General features: G+C 38.8%; 1 protein-coding gene across 4 annotated transcripts in view; it reads left to right on the plus strand.

The window, feature by feature from the left end:
* Window positions 1-14,370, plus strand: part of PRKDC (protein kinase, DNA-activated, catalytic subunit) — a 185,032-nt gene that overhangs the window by 134,918 nt on the left and 35,744 nt on the right. For all 4 annotated transcript variants that reach the window (XM_032759820.2, XM_032759822.2, XM_032759821.2 and 1 more), the window contains exons 64-68: window positions 546-684; window positions 2,767-2,955; window positions 3,617-3,841; window positions 5,028-5,136; window positions 6,938-7,049. In XM_032759820.2, the coding sequence (XP_032615711.1) occupies window positions 546-684; window positions 2,767-2,955; window positions 3,617-3,841; window positions 5,028-5,136; window positions 6,938-7,049 (774 nt within the window). The remainder of the gene's footprint in view (window positions 1-545; window positions 685-2,766; window positions 2,956-3,616; window positions 3,842-5,027; window positions 5,137-6,937; window positions 7,050-14,370) is intronic.

The following is a 14,370-nucleotide window of genomic DNA, read 5'->3' on the forward strand; positions in this document are numbered from 1 at the left end:
TTTTTTTTTTTTTTTTTTTTTTTTGAGGTGGAGTCTTGCTCTGTTGCCCAGGCTGGAGTGCAGTAGGGCGATCAGTTCACTGCAACTTCCACCTCCTTGGTTCAAGCAGTTCTGTGCCTCAGCCTCCCAAGTAGCTGGGACTACAGGCATGCACCACCATGCCCAGCTAATTTTTTGTATTTTTAGTAGTGACGGGGTTTCACCATGTTGGCCAGGCTGATCTGAACTCCTGACCTCAGATGATCCACCCGCCTTGGCCTCCGAAGGTGCTGGGATTACAGGCGTGAGCCACCACGCCCGTCCCAGATTCCACCTGAAATGCACATCTGAATAATTTCTGCCTTATGTGTGATTAAAGTTATAAAACCTAAGGGTAACTTCATAGTTTCTTAAATTTTATATTTTTAGCAAAATTAAAGTAACACTTTGTCTCTTCTTTTGTTAATAAAATGTGTGGCAACTTGATTTACTATCATTTCATTAGAATAAATACTTTTAAAATCCTGGGGTGTTCATTGATTTGGCCTTTTTGATTTGTTTTGTAGGCTGTATAGATCAATTGGAGAATACGACGTCCTCCGTGGGATTTTTACCAGTGAGATAGGAACAAAGCAAATCACTCAGAGTGCATTAATAGCAGAAGCCAGAAGTGATTATTCTGAAGCTGCTAAGCAGTATGATGAGGTAAGATTGATTTCTGGCAAAATATGACATTTACTTCAACACTTTTGTTTTCTGCTGATCTATGACTTTAAGCAAAACGAGGTACAGCAGATCCTTGTTGGTTCAGTGTCTCTTCGTTACAATGTTGATGAGGAAGAAAATTGGTTTCCTTATAGGTTCACTTAAGTTAGGGCCTACCATACGATGAAACTGTATATTATTTCTCTGTCTGCTCTTATACAGTTTCTATTTGAATAGGTTGTTTTCTTTCAGTTAGTTAAAAAAAAAATTATAAAGAAGTTGTATTAGGCTGTTCTTGCATTTTTATAGAGAAATACCTGACACTGGGTAATTTATAAAGAAAAGAGGTTTAATTGGTTCAGGGTTCCACGGGCTGCACAGGAAGTATGGTGCTGGCTTTTGCTTGGCTTCAGGGGAGGCCTTGGGGAGCTTTTATTCATTGGTAGAAGGCGAAGCAGGAGTAGGCACTTCACATGGTGAAAGGCAGTAGGAAAAGAGAGACAGTTGAGGAGGGGATGCCATATACTTTTATTTATTTAGAGACAGGGTCTCATTCTGTCACCCAGGCTGGAGTGCAGTGGCATGGTCATGGCTCCCAGGCTCCAGCAGTCCTCCCACCTCAGCCACCTGAGTAGCTGGGACTTCAGGCATGCACCAACCTGCCTGGCTAATTTTTGAAATTTTTTTGTAGAGATGAGGTGTCACTGTGTTGCCCAGGCTGGTTGGGAACTCCTGAGCTCAAGCCATCATGCCTGGGCCTCCCAAAGTGCTAGGATCACTCATCACCAAGGGAATGGCCCACTTCATTCATGAGGGATCTGCCCCCATTGATCCAAACACCTCTCACCAGGCCCCACCTCTGACACTGAGGATTACATTTCAACATGAGGTTTAGGTGGGGACACATACTCAAATTACGTCGGAGGTAAAGAAGAATTTGGGAAGATGACTATAAGTTCAGTTTTGTACATTTCATCAGTGGCTATTCAAGTGTAGGTGTTGAAATTCAGGGTCTGTGACCTGTGAGACTCTTCAATGAGCAGTCCAGTTTTTTGTCGTTGTTGTTTGTTTGTTTGCTTGTTTTTGAGACGGAGTCTCGCTCTCGCCCACGCTGGAGTGCAGTAGTGCAATCTCGGCTCACTGCAAGCTCCACCTCCTGGGTTCGCGCCATTCTCCTGCTTCAGCCTCCCAAGTAGCTGGGACTACAGGTGCCCGCCACCACGCCCAGCTAATTTTTTGTATTTTTAGTAGAGATGGGGTTTCGCCATGTTAGCCAGGACAGTCTCGATCTCCTGACCTTGTGATCCGCCCGCCTCGGCCTCCCATAGTGCTGGGATTACAGGCTTGAGCCACCGCTCCTGGCCGAGCAGTCCAGGTTTTAAAATCCTCTGCAATTTTCTACAAATGTCCTGTATTCTGATTTTATTCTAAGAACTTGTTACGTGGTAAATAACCCCCAGTAGAGATGTAAATCAAGTTATTGTGATTAAAAGTCTTCAGTCTTAGTAATTGGTTTCATTGCTAAGTTTCTCAGAGAAATGACTTCCTCCTAGTTAGGATTTTTGTGTTTTTTTTTTTTTTTTTTTTTTTTTTCTCTCTCTTAAAACAGGGTCACCCAGGCTGCAGTGCAGTGGCACAATCTCAGCTTACTGCAGCCTCAACCTCCTGGGCCCAGGTGATCTTCCCACCTCAGCCTCCCAAGTAGCTGGGACTGCAGGTGCTTGCCATCATACCTAGCTAGATTTTGTGTTTTTTGTAGAGAGTTTTTGTGTTTTTTGTAGGCCATGTTGCCTAGGCTGGTCTCAAACTCCTGGGCTCAGGTGATCCATGTGCCTTAGCCTCCCACAGTGCTGGGATCACAGGCGTGAGCCAGCATTCCCAGCTGTGTTTGTCTATTCGTTTAGTACTGCAAGATTCCTTTTGGTTTTTCTTCCATTCAATGTTACTCTGAATAGCTTCTCTTTTCTCTCTTCTTTCCATAAATCTGAAAAGGATTGTTTTTAGTGATTCCTCCTTTTTATATGTTCTTATTGGTATTCTTTCCAACTTTGTAAAATAATTTTATTAACTTTTCTCCACCAGGGTCTCAATAAACAAGACTGGGTAGATGGTGAGCCCACAGAAGCCGAGAAGGATTTTTGGGAACTTGCATCCCTTGACTGTTACAACCACCTTGCTGAGTGGAAATCACTTGAATACTGTTCTACAGCCAGTGTAGACAGTGAGAACCCCCCAGACCTAAATAAAATCTGGAGTGAACCATTTTATCAGGTGGGTAAAATTATTTTTAAGTGATTGAAATAAATATTTTAGATAGGTGTTTTCTAGTTAACAAAGTTGTTTAAAAGGTTTCAAAAACAGGTAGTACTTGTGAAGCACTAGGGAATTGCATGACCTGAGTCCACCTACAAACCGCATAGTATTGTTAAAATCTCTTACCACTTTTAGCTAATCATCTTTTCAAAATGAATGCAATGCATTTTAAAATAAATATTAACATTCCTAGTATGACTACATAGGAGCACATTTCCTGTTGTCTCTTATGTTACAAGAAGTCGCCCCGGATCACTGGCTAAACACAGGCCTCCCAGCTCCTGGGACAAGAGGCTCTCCTCTTTTCTCCACACCATACCTATCCTGACCGTGCTTGTAAATTCCTCAGTTTGTATGTAACATCCAAATCATCTTCCAGCTAAAAGTAGTTCCCATTTTTTGTAGAACATGTTCCTATATATTTTGTGGTTACAAAACAAGCTATTTTAGATGAATTAGTTTTAAAAATTGGAGGTTACTGTTTCAGACATCAAACATCATCGCTTTGACTCTAAATCTTGACCTATGAAAGTATAGCAAAGAATATAATAGAAATAAAATAATTAGACATACTCAAATTGGCTTTCTGTAGTTACAAGTATATTTTTATGTTCCTTAGGAAACATATCTACCTTACATGATCCGCAGCAAGCTGAAGCTGCTGCTCCAGGGAGAGGCTGACCAGTCCCTGCTGACATTTATTGACAAAGCTATGCACGGGGAGCTCCAGAAGGCGATTCTAGAGCTTCATTACAGTCAAGAGTTGAGTCTGCTTTACCTCCTGCAAGATGATGTTGACAGAGCCAAATATTACATTCAAAATGGCATTCAGAGTTTCATGCAGGTAATACTATATATTATATATATATATATATGTTTGTATATATATATAGTGTGTATATATATATTGTAATGTGGATCTATCTGAAATATACTATTTTTAGGATATTTTTAAAACTCAGTAAACTCATGAAAAAAATCAACAAAAATTTTCAAGTACTATTTTCATACCACCTATTTCCTTCTTTCTGTTCTTCCAATAATGCTATTCATTCTGTCCTTTATCTTAATGCCTTTTTTCATCTTATTTTTCTGTTTTAGAAAGGTTTCATTTTTTTCCCCCTTTTGTTACCTTTCTCATACTCTTAAAGAACATTTGAGAGTAGGGTTTTTTTTTTTAGACTAAGTTTCTCTTTTGTCGCCTAGACAGTGGAATGCAATGGCGCAATCTGGTTCAAGTGATTTTCCTGCCTCAGCCTCCCGGGTAGCTGGGATTACAGGTGCTCAGCTAATTTTAGTATTTTTAGTAGAGACGAGGTTTCACCATGTTGGCCAGGCTAGTCTTGAACTCCTGACATCAGGTGATTCACCTGCCTCGGTCTCCCAAAGTGCTGGGATTACAGACGTGAGCCAGCGCTCCTGGCCAAGAGTAGACTTTTCTATTTGGGGTAGCGGAATGGAAGTTTGGTTGCTTTGTGGAGAAGAGTGGGGGTTGATCTTCCTTGATTGCTGCCACTCTTTCTTTCCTTTTTCCTTTTCTGCGAATCTTTTCCTGACAGTTGTTGGTTTGTAAGTGAATGTCTTGTATAAAGTTTGTTAATAACATTTAGTATAGGTTAGTGACATTTAGCATAGAAGCATATTCATTCATTGTTTTCATTTTTATTTAATGTGTTGAAGTTGATTAGCACTCTCGAGGAAGTTTATCAAAAAAAGAATTGGCTTCTGTAGTCAGCAGTTTTACATTATAGGATGTTAGGATTGTTAAAACTTGGTGGCAAGTCGAGGCAGTGATAGCCTGGTGATGTCAGTTTTATTGATTTCATTGAGCCAAAATGTGATTGAAACCTTAAATTTTTTTTTTTTATTTGAACTATTTGTTAACTGTGTCTGTGACCTAATTAACCATTCTGAGGCATATTTATAGAATAATTGCTACATTTTGTAATTTAGAGTACTGTTAAAAACTAAAAGTCACAGCTTGATTTATAACACGGCATTTGTAAATACCCTTTTTTTTTTTTTTTTAGAATTATTCTAGTATTGATGTCCTCTTACACCAAAGTAGACTCACCAAATTGCAGTCTGTACAGGCTTTAACAGAAATTCAGGAGTTCATCGGCTTTATAAGCAAACAAGGTAATTTTTTTCATCTGTCATTTTTTTCATTTTTGATTGTGGAAGAGTGTTAGCATCTAAATTATTTTCTGCTTAGTGAAAGTGCATGTTTCTTAATGTATGGGTTGGGAACTCCATCGAATTTCCTCTACAAATATATATTTTCAGATCATTGAAATAAATGTTTAAAATGGTCAGGCAGAATTCTAGGCATCAGGGCTGCAAAGTGAAAGAAAACATGTTGCTTACCTTAATGAAGCTTTTGGAGTAGCGGGGTGACTCCAGAGGATACCTGCCCAAAAGAATGGTGGGGCCCACCCTGGCCTGAGAGGGTGCAGGACTCCTGGAGGAGGGTCTTGAGCAGTGGGGAAGAGGCAGGGGCTTGCAGACAGAAAGCTGTGGTGCCCCTGAGGTGCACGCTGAGGGCCCTGGATGCCCTGGCTTGAAGGGAGGGCAGGAAGGCTGCGGGCAGCAGGGCCCACATCAAGAAGGCCTTTGTATGGCTGATGAGTGGGTTTTATCCCAGTGCCTATGGGAGGCCACCCAAGAATCTAAGGGGAAGAGTGCATCTTTGCAAAGGTAAAATGTTTTATTTGTTAATCTGAATTTTTAAAAATAATCACAAAAGATGCTTTCAGAATACTGATAAAAACTGGTATTTATGTCTACCTAGTTATTTTCTATTTTAATTTTGGAAAATTATTTTTCAAGTACATATTAATGATGTGTCATTTATTAAGTGCATTCTACTTTCAGGAGCTATGTTAATCTCTTTATCAATATTACCTAGTCTTTTTTTTTTTTTGAGACGGAGTCTTGCTCTGTCTCCCAGGCCAGAGTGCAGTGGCGGGATCTCGGCTCACTGCAAGCTCCGCCTCCCGGGTTCACACCATTCTCCTGCCTCAGCCTCCCGAGTAGCTGGGACTATAGGTGCCCGCCACCACGCCTGGCTAATTTTTTGTATTTTTAGTAGAGACGGGGTTTCACCGTGTTAGCCAGGATGGTCTCAATCTCCTGACCTCGTGATCCGCCCACCTCAGCCTCCCAAAGTGCTGGGGTACAGGCATGAGCCACTGCGCCTGGCCAATATTACCTAGTCTTTATAACAACTTTATGAGATGGATTTTTTTCTCCTCATTTTTTAGAGGCTTATAGAGATTGAATGACTTGCCTAAACTAATAAGTAAAAGACTTAAATTTTGAACCCAGGACTGTCTCATCTAAGCTTGTGTTCCTGACTGCTGTTTTCCCCCAACAGAAAGAAAAACACATTAACAATGTGAATTTTCAGTTTTGTGAAGATTATTATGAATCTCTTTTCTGAGACCCTTGAGGCCAGAATGTTTTGGACACCAGAAATATTACCTGTGTACATGCTAAGAGCTAGAGCAGTATTCTATAACTCTCCAGCTTAAGTTATGAATATTCACATTGATGCCATAAACAAAGACTAAGTAGCCCTATACCAATGAAGATCAGATTTTTTTTGCCAAGAAAATTTGCTGCAACCCTATGAAAATCTTTTTAGTTATCAATGCTTTTTAGGTTTTGATATTACAGATGGACTGTAGACCTGTAATAAATGTAAAAAGAATTTCTGCATGTTTATTTCTCCATCTTTATTCTCTGTCCTTAAGCAATTGAGTTTAAATGTCAGAGTATATTAAATTAAGTATGGTAACTTTGTGTTCCTTTTGTGAAAGAAAGGACTTTTTTGTAATTTGGGCAGGAAGTTTGAATTTTCTATTTACTGATAATGACCTTTGTCATTTAGTCTTATAATTGAGCTGTGGGTATAGTCACCCTCTAATACTATTTTTAGGCAATTTATCATCTCAAGTTCCCCTTAAGAGACTTCTGAACACCTGGACAAACAGATATCCAGATGCTAAAATGGATCCAATGAACATCTGGGATGACATCATCACAAATCGGTAAGACGTGGTCCCTTTAAGTCAAATGTGGATTGTTTTTTGAAATTGTTGGAATGGTTTTTCTTCCAAACCATGGTTTAGAGAAATGTGGGATTTGAGCCTAGTGCAGCTGTTTTCCATCCTTCCTGTTTCCCATGTAAGTAGTTCCGATAGAGCTCTCTGTGTCTGCAGTGTCCTCTTTCCCGCTTGCCCTGTGGGGACGCTGCTGTCGGGAGGTGCTGGTGGCTGATCCTGAACCTGCACCTCCAGGAAGGGAGACAGGGTCAGTGTGCATTTGTTCCTCTCACAACGGAATGTTAAGTAGTTAGATGACATCAAAGAAGACGACTACGTAATGATTTTTATTATCCTATTTTTTTATAACTAGGATTTTTGACATTCTTGCCTCCTACCTCCCAACTCCATTACACAGTCATGTGTCACTTTCCCAGGTCTCAGGTCATTTTCATGTCCTTATCTTCTCCCATCCTGTAACTACCCTGTGGAATCCATAGGGCAGGTACTAACCATGTAATAAAATCAGAGAGGTTTATTGCACACAAATGTGCGTAGGAAATAGGACTTAAGGACTCTGACCCCAAGTGTCATGTTCTTCCATTATTTCCTCCACTACTACTTTTTTTTTTTTAACTTTTTATTTTGAGATGAGTTCTTGTGGAAAAGTTGCAAGAAAAATAGTACTCTCCTGGGTGCTTTAACCCAGATTCACTGATTTTTTAAATAACATTTTAAACATTTTTCCATATTAGTATTTGTATTTTTTTCTTTTCCAGCAGACCCTACATATTATTTATTTTCTGAACCAGTTGTGAGCGTAAGCTGGATACATCCCTTTGCCTCATTATAGATCAGTGTTCATTTCTTAAGAAAAAGAATTTTTTTATATATAACTACTGTTCAGTGATGGACCTCGGTGCTTTCATTTTTCCTCTACAGCCCAATTTCAGTTTTGTCAGTTGTCCCAGTAATGTCTTTTGTTGCATTTTCTCTACCTCTACGACAAGATCAGTACAGAATGATGGACTGCATTTATTTGATGTGTCTTCTTAGTCTCCTGAAAGGCTTTGTGTATCCAATACTGCCACTTTTGAGGAGTGTTCCTCTGTCTAGGTTTGTCTTATGTTTCCTCATGGTAGGACTCAGGTGATCTGTCTCTGGCCAGAATACTTCTCAGGCTAGCAAATCACATGTGGGGCACAGTGTCCATCTGCCTTTTACTGATGATAATTTTTTTTTGATACAGAGTCTTTTTGCCCAGGCTGGAGTGCGGTGGCACAATCTCAGCCCACTGCAACCTCCGCCTCCCGGGTTCAAGCGATTCTCCTGCCTCAATCCCCCAAGTAGCTAGGATTACAGGCACGCACTACCATGCCCGGCTCAATTTTGTATTTTTAGTAGAGACGGGGTTTCACCATATTGGCCAAGCTGGTCTTGAACTCCTGACCTCAAGTGATCCTCAAGTGAGCCTTGGCCTCCCAAAGTACTGGGATTACAGGCATTACCTACCATGCCCAGCCTGGTGATAATAATTTTGATTGTTTGGTTTCTCCACTGTATAATGCCATTTTTTTGTTTTTCTTTTGCAACTAACAAATAAATGTGGGAGCTGCTTTGAGACATACAAATGTCCTGCTTCTCCTAAGACTTATCCCTCCATATTTCGCATTTGTGGATGACTCCTGGCCCAAACCAGTGTTGACAATAATGGTTGCAAAATAATAATTTCTAACTCTACCATTCATTTATATTAGTCTACATCTTATTGTAAGCAGGCACCCTCCCTTCTGTTTACTTACTTATTTACTTTTTAAAGATTATCAATAAAGACTCAGGGATTCCAATTTTATTTAGTGGGATATAACCTACTACTGTCCTTATTTATTTTCTGTTCAGTTATCTCAGATTTGGCCAGCAGGCTCCCCTTTAAGCTGACAAATCAGGCTCATCTTACCTGTTTTCTCCTGTTTTCTTTTAGAAATGTTATGGTTTTAGGTCTTACACTGAGGTCTCTGATGCATTGGAAGAAAATTTTTGTAAATGGTGTGAGGTAGGGGTAGGTGTTTACTTTTTCCATATAGTTATCTATCTAGCCCCATTTGTTCAAAAGTCTTTCATAATTGAGTCACCTTGGCAATTTTTTTGAAACTCAATTGACCACGTATGTGTGGGTCTATTTCTGGATGCTCTATTGTAGCCCTTGCTTTGTGTTTTTTTTTCACAATAGCAAACTGTCTTCATTTATATCACTTTATAGTACGTTTTGAAGTCAGACAGGATGAGTTCTCGAACTTTTCTTTTTTTGAGACAGGGTCTTACTCTGTCACCCGATCATGGCTCATTGCAGTCTCAGCCAGCCAGGTTCAAGCAGTCCTCCCACTTCAGCCTCTCAAGTAGCTGGGACCACAGGCATCCGCCACCATGCCTGGCTAATTTTTTTGTCTTTTTTTGTGGAGACAGGGTTTCACTATGTTGCCCAGGATGGTATGTAACTCCTGGGCTCAAGCAACACGCCCGCCTCAGCCTCCCAATGTGCTGGGATTACAGGCATGAACCATGGCACCTGGCTCAACTTTCTTTATGAAAACTACTTTATTTTAGTTGATTTGCATTTATATTTACTTTTTAGAATCTGCTTGTCAATTTGTATAAAGAAAAACTGCTGAGATTTTGATTGGGACTGTATTGACTATAGTTCAATTTGGGGGAGTTGCTATCTTAACAATATAGAGTTATCAAGTTCATTAATATGGCATATCTGTTAATTTAGATATCTTTAATTTCAGTGATTTGTGTTTTTTCAGTATGGAGATCTTGGATGTCTTTTGTGATTTATTCCTAAGTATTTTATGTTTTTTGGCACTGTTATAAATGGATTTTTAAAATTGTATTAATTTCCAATTATTTGCTGCTAATGTAATTGCTTTTTATATATTAACTTTGTATCTTTGCTAACGTGGTAGTTTTAGTTCTTGTTTTGCAGATTCTCTGGGATTTTCTATCATATCATCTGCTGATAGAGTCACTTTTCTTTCTTTCTTTCTGAACTTTATGCCATTTATTTCATTTTCCTGCTTTGTTAAAACCCTGAGGACCTCAAGTACAATCTTGAATATACGTGCTAAAATGAGCATCTTAGTTTTATTCCTGATGTTAGAGAAGACAGTTCACTCATTCAGCTTTAAAAAATGTTTTTTTTGTGAATGCCTTTTATCAGATTGAGGAAATTCCCTTCTATTCCTGGTTTTCTGAGAGTTTTGTTTTATCATGAATGAGCGTTGAATTTTATCAAATACTTTTTCTGCAACAGCTTAATCATATTGTTTTTCTCCTTTATTGTGTTTATGAAGCATTACTTTGATGCTTTTTAAATATGAAGCCAATCTTGCATTCTTGGGGTAAACCCAATATGGTCATGATGATCCCTTAAGGATTTTAGCATCTACATCCAAGTAGGATATTGGTGTGTAATTTTCTTTTTTGTAATATCTTCATCAAGTTTTGGTATTAGGGTTATCATGGCCTCATAAGATGAGTAAGGCATGTTCCCTTCTCTATTTTAAAAAAAGTTTATGGCCAGGCATGGTGGCTCACGCCTCTAATTCCAGCACTTTGGGAGGCCGAGGTGGGCGGATCACGTGAGGTCAGGAGTTCAAGACCAGCCTGACAAACAAGGACAAAACCCGTCTCTACTAAAAATATAAAATTAGCCGAGCATGGTGGCGCATGCCTGTAATCCTAGCTACTCGGAGGTTGAGGCAGGAGAATCGCTTGAACCTGGGAGGCAGAGGTTGCGGTGAGGCAAGATCGTACCATTGCACTCCAGCCTGGGCAACAAGAGCAAAATTCCGTCTCCAAAGGAAAAAAAAAATTATATAAGATCCTCGTTATTTCATACTTGAATATTTGATAGGATTTACCAGTGAAACCTATCCTATTTGGGCATGGATTTTCCCTTGGGGAAGATTTTTGATAATGTATATAATTTCCTTAGTCGATACTGATAGAGAATTTAAACTTTCTATTTCTGGCCGTGCATGGTGGCTCATGCCTGTAATCCCAGCACTTAGGAGGCCGAGGTGGGTGGATCATTTGAAGTCAGGAGTTGGAGACCAGCCTGGCCAATATGGTGAAGCCCTGCCTCTACTAAAAATACAAAAATTAACTGGATGTGGTGGTGGGCACCTGTAGTCCCAGCTACTCAGGAGGCTGAGGCAGGAGAATCGCTTGAACCCAGGAGGTGGAGGTTGCAGTGAGCAGAGATCGTGCCATTGCATTCCAGCCTGGGAGACAGAGCAAGATTCTGTCTCAAAATAAATAAATAAATAAATAAAAATAAAATTCTATTTATTTTTGTGTCATTTTTGTTAAATTGTATTTTTCAATCACTCTGTCCGTTTTCTTTTTAAATTTCTGCCTTCTTTATTTGTTTTTAAAGTAAATTTGTCCATTTCATCAGAGTCATCAAATTATTGGTATAATGTTCACATTATTCTCATCCTTTTTATTATTTGTAGTGTCTGTGGAGGAACCCCCTTTTTCATTCCAGGTGTTAGTTATTTGTGTTCTCTTTTTTTAACACTGGATTCATCTGGGTAAAGGTTTGTGTCAGTTTTGCTTTTTCAAAGGACCAGTTTTTGACTTTGTTAATTTTCTTTATCATCTGTCTGTTTTCTATTTAATTGATTTCTAGTATCGTCTTTACTGTTTTTTTCTTTTCCTCTTACTTTATATTTGCTTTTCTTTTTCTAGTTTCTTTAGGTGGAAACTGTTGATTTTATACCTTTTCTTCCTTCTAATATAAGAATTTAAAGTTATTTGTGTCCCTCTAAAGTATTGCTTTAGCCGCATTCTGCAAATTTCGGTATGTCATTCAGTTCAACATATTTTTCTAACTCTCATGTGACTTGATCCATTAAATATTTAAAAGTGTTTTAATTTCCAAATACCTGGGTTTTCTGGCTATCTTACTGATTTCTAAATTCCACTGTGGTCAGAAAACACCCTCTGTATGGTTTTGATCCTTTTAAATTTTATTGAGACTTCTTTTATGTGCCAACATATGGTCTATTTTAGTAAATACCCATGTAAACTTGAAAAATTTTGTATATTCTGCAGTTCCTGGGTATCAGGTTTTATAAATTTCAATGAGATCAAGGTAGTTAGGGATACTTTTCAGATCTTCCATGTCTTTACTGCTTGTTTGTGTAGTTCCATCACTGCTGAGATAAGGATGTCAAAATCTCCTATGATTGTAGAATTGTCTTTTTCTCCCTTTAATTCTGTGTATTTTTACGTACTGTATTTTGATTGTTATTAGGCACATATACATGGATAACTGCTGTCTTCCTAATGAAATTATTTTTATTATACATTAAGTTCTGGGATACATGTGCAGAATGTGCAGGTTTGTTACATAGGTATACACATGCCATGGTGGAAATACTTTTTTTTGAGATGGAATTTTGCTCTTGTTGCCCAGGCTGGAGTGCAGTGGCATGATCTTGGCTCACTGCAACCTGCACCGCCCAGGTTCAAGGCACTCTCCTGCCTCAGCCTCCCGAGTAGCTGGGTTTACAGGCATGTGCCACCACGCCCAGCTAATTTTGTATTTTTAGTAGAGACGGGGTTTCGCCATGTTGGTCAGGCTGGTCTCGAACTCCTGACCTCAGGTGATCCACCCACCTCGGCCTTCCAAAGTGCTGGGATTACAGGTGTGAACCACTGTGCCCTGCCAAAATACTTCCTTTATCATTATGAAGTAATGATATATTGATGTGTGTGGATGGATTTCATGTGTGTTTATCTATGAAGTAATATATAATGAAAACACCACTAGATAATACTGTACTTTTCAGCAGTCATACATATTCTGAAGAACATATGTGGTTTTCCTCACATATTCTTTAGAACATAAATATGTGTCCTTTATTATACTTAACACACTGTACTCATCATTTATTCCTAAGACCCAGGTTTTTCTCTTGTATCATTTTCCTTTAGCCTAAAAATCTTCGTTTAGCGATTCTTGTAATGCAGGTCTACTTGTGATGAACTCTTGTTAATTTTTTCCTTCTCCGAAGATATCTTTATTTCTCTGTCATTCCTGAAGGGCACTTTCTCAGAATGTATAATCTGGGTAGATTCTCCCTGCCCCTTGTAGTATCTTTTGGCTGCTGTGTCTCTGAAGATAATGTCCTCGTTATTCCCATTGCTGTGGCCCATATGTAATGTGTCATATTTTTCTGGCTGCTTTCAAGATTTTTTTTCTTTATCATTGGTTATCAGCAGTTTCATTATGATGTGTCTAGGCCTGGTTCTCTTTGAATTTATCCCGTCTGAAGTTCACTGACCTTCTTGAATCTGTACCTTTTTGTCACCAAATTTGGGGAGTTTTCAGTCATTGTGTTTCTTCAAATACTTTTTGTCCAAATTTCTCTTGGTCTCTTTGTGGGAATGCAGTTACACATACATCATGCCTTTTGACATTGTTCCATAGGTCCCTGACTCTGTTCATTTTTATTCAGTCTTTTTTTGTTGTTTATTCATCAGATTAGATCATTTCTATTGATTTGTCTTCAATCTTACTGTTATTTTCTTTTGTCTTGTTGTTCTAGTAAGTCCGTCTAGTGACTTTTATCTTAGGTATTGTATTTTCCAGTTGTAAACTTTCCATTTGGTTTATTAAGAAATATTTTCTCGTTTTCTGCTGAGATACGCACCTTTTCATTTATTGCATGTGTTTTTTTCTTGACCTCCTGGAGCATAGTTAACATAGCTGCTTTAAGGTCCTTATATGATCATTCCAACATATGGGTCAGCATAGAGTTGGCATCTGTTTTCTGTTGAGATGGATACATTCTCCTGATTCTTTTTATCAGTTAATTTTTGAATGTAACTTGTGAATGTAGTAGTCCCTTCTTATCTGTAGGAGTTCAGAGATCCCCAGTGGAATCCTGAAACCATGGATAATACCAAACTTTATGTATACTGTTTTTTCCTATACATACACACATATGATAAAGCTTAATTTATAAATTAGGCACAGTAAGAGTAACAGCAATAACAATAATAAAATAGAATAATTCAAACAGTATACTATAATAAAAGTTATGTGAGTGTGGTCTCTCTCTCTCACAATATCTTATTGCACTATATCTCCAGTAACTGAAGCCAGGGAAAGCAAAACTGCAGGTAAGATAAGGGGGACTACTGGATTCTCTTGTGTAGATGCTGGCTTATAATTCTGTAGCTGACGATCTGTTTAGATAGTAGGCTCTGTCTTGCCTTTTGTAGGTTGAAACCTCAGTTCCTGTCCAAACCT

This window comes from Hylobates moloch, unplaced genomic scaffold (assembly GCF_009828535.3).
Source record: "Hylobates moloch isolate HMO894 unplaced genomic scaffold, HMol_V3 SCAFFOLD_9, whole genome shotgun sequence".
NCBI classification, from domain to species: domain Eukaryota; kingdom Metazoa; phylum Chordata; class Mammalia; order Primates; family Hylobatidae; genus Hylobates; species Hylobates moloch.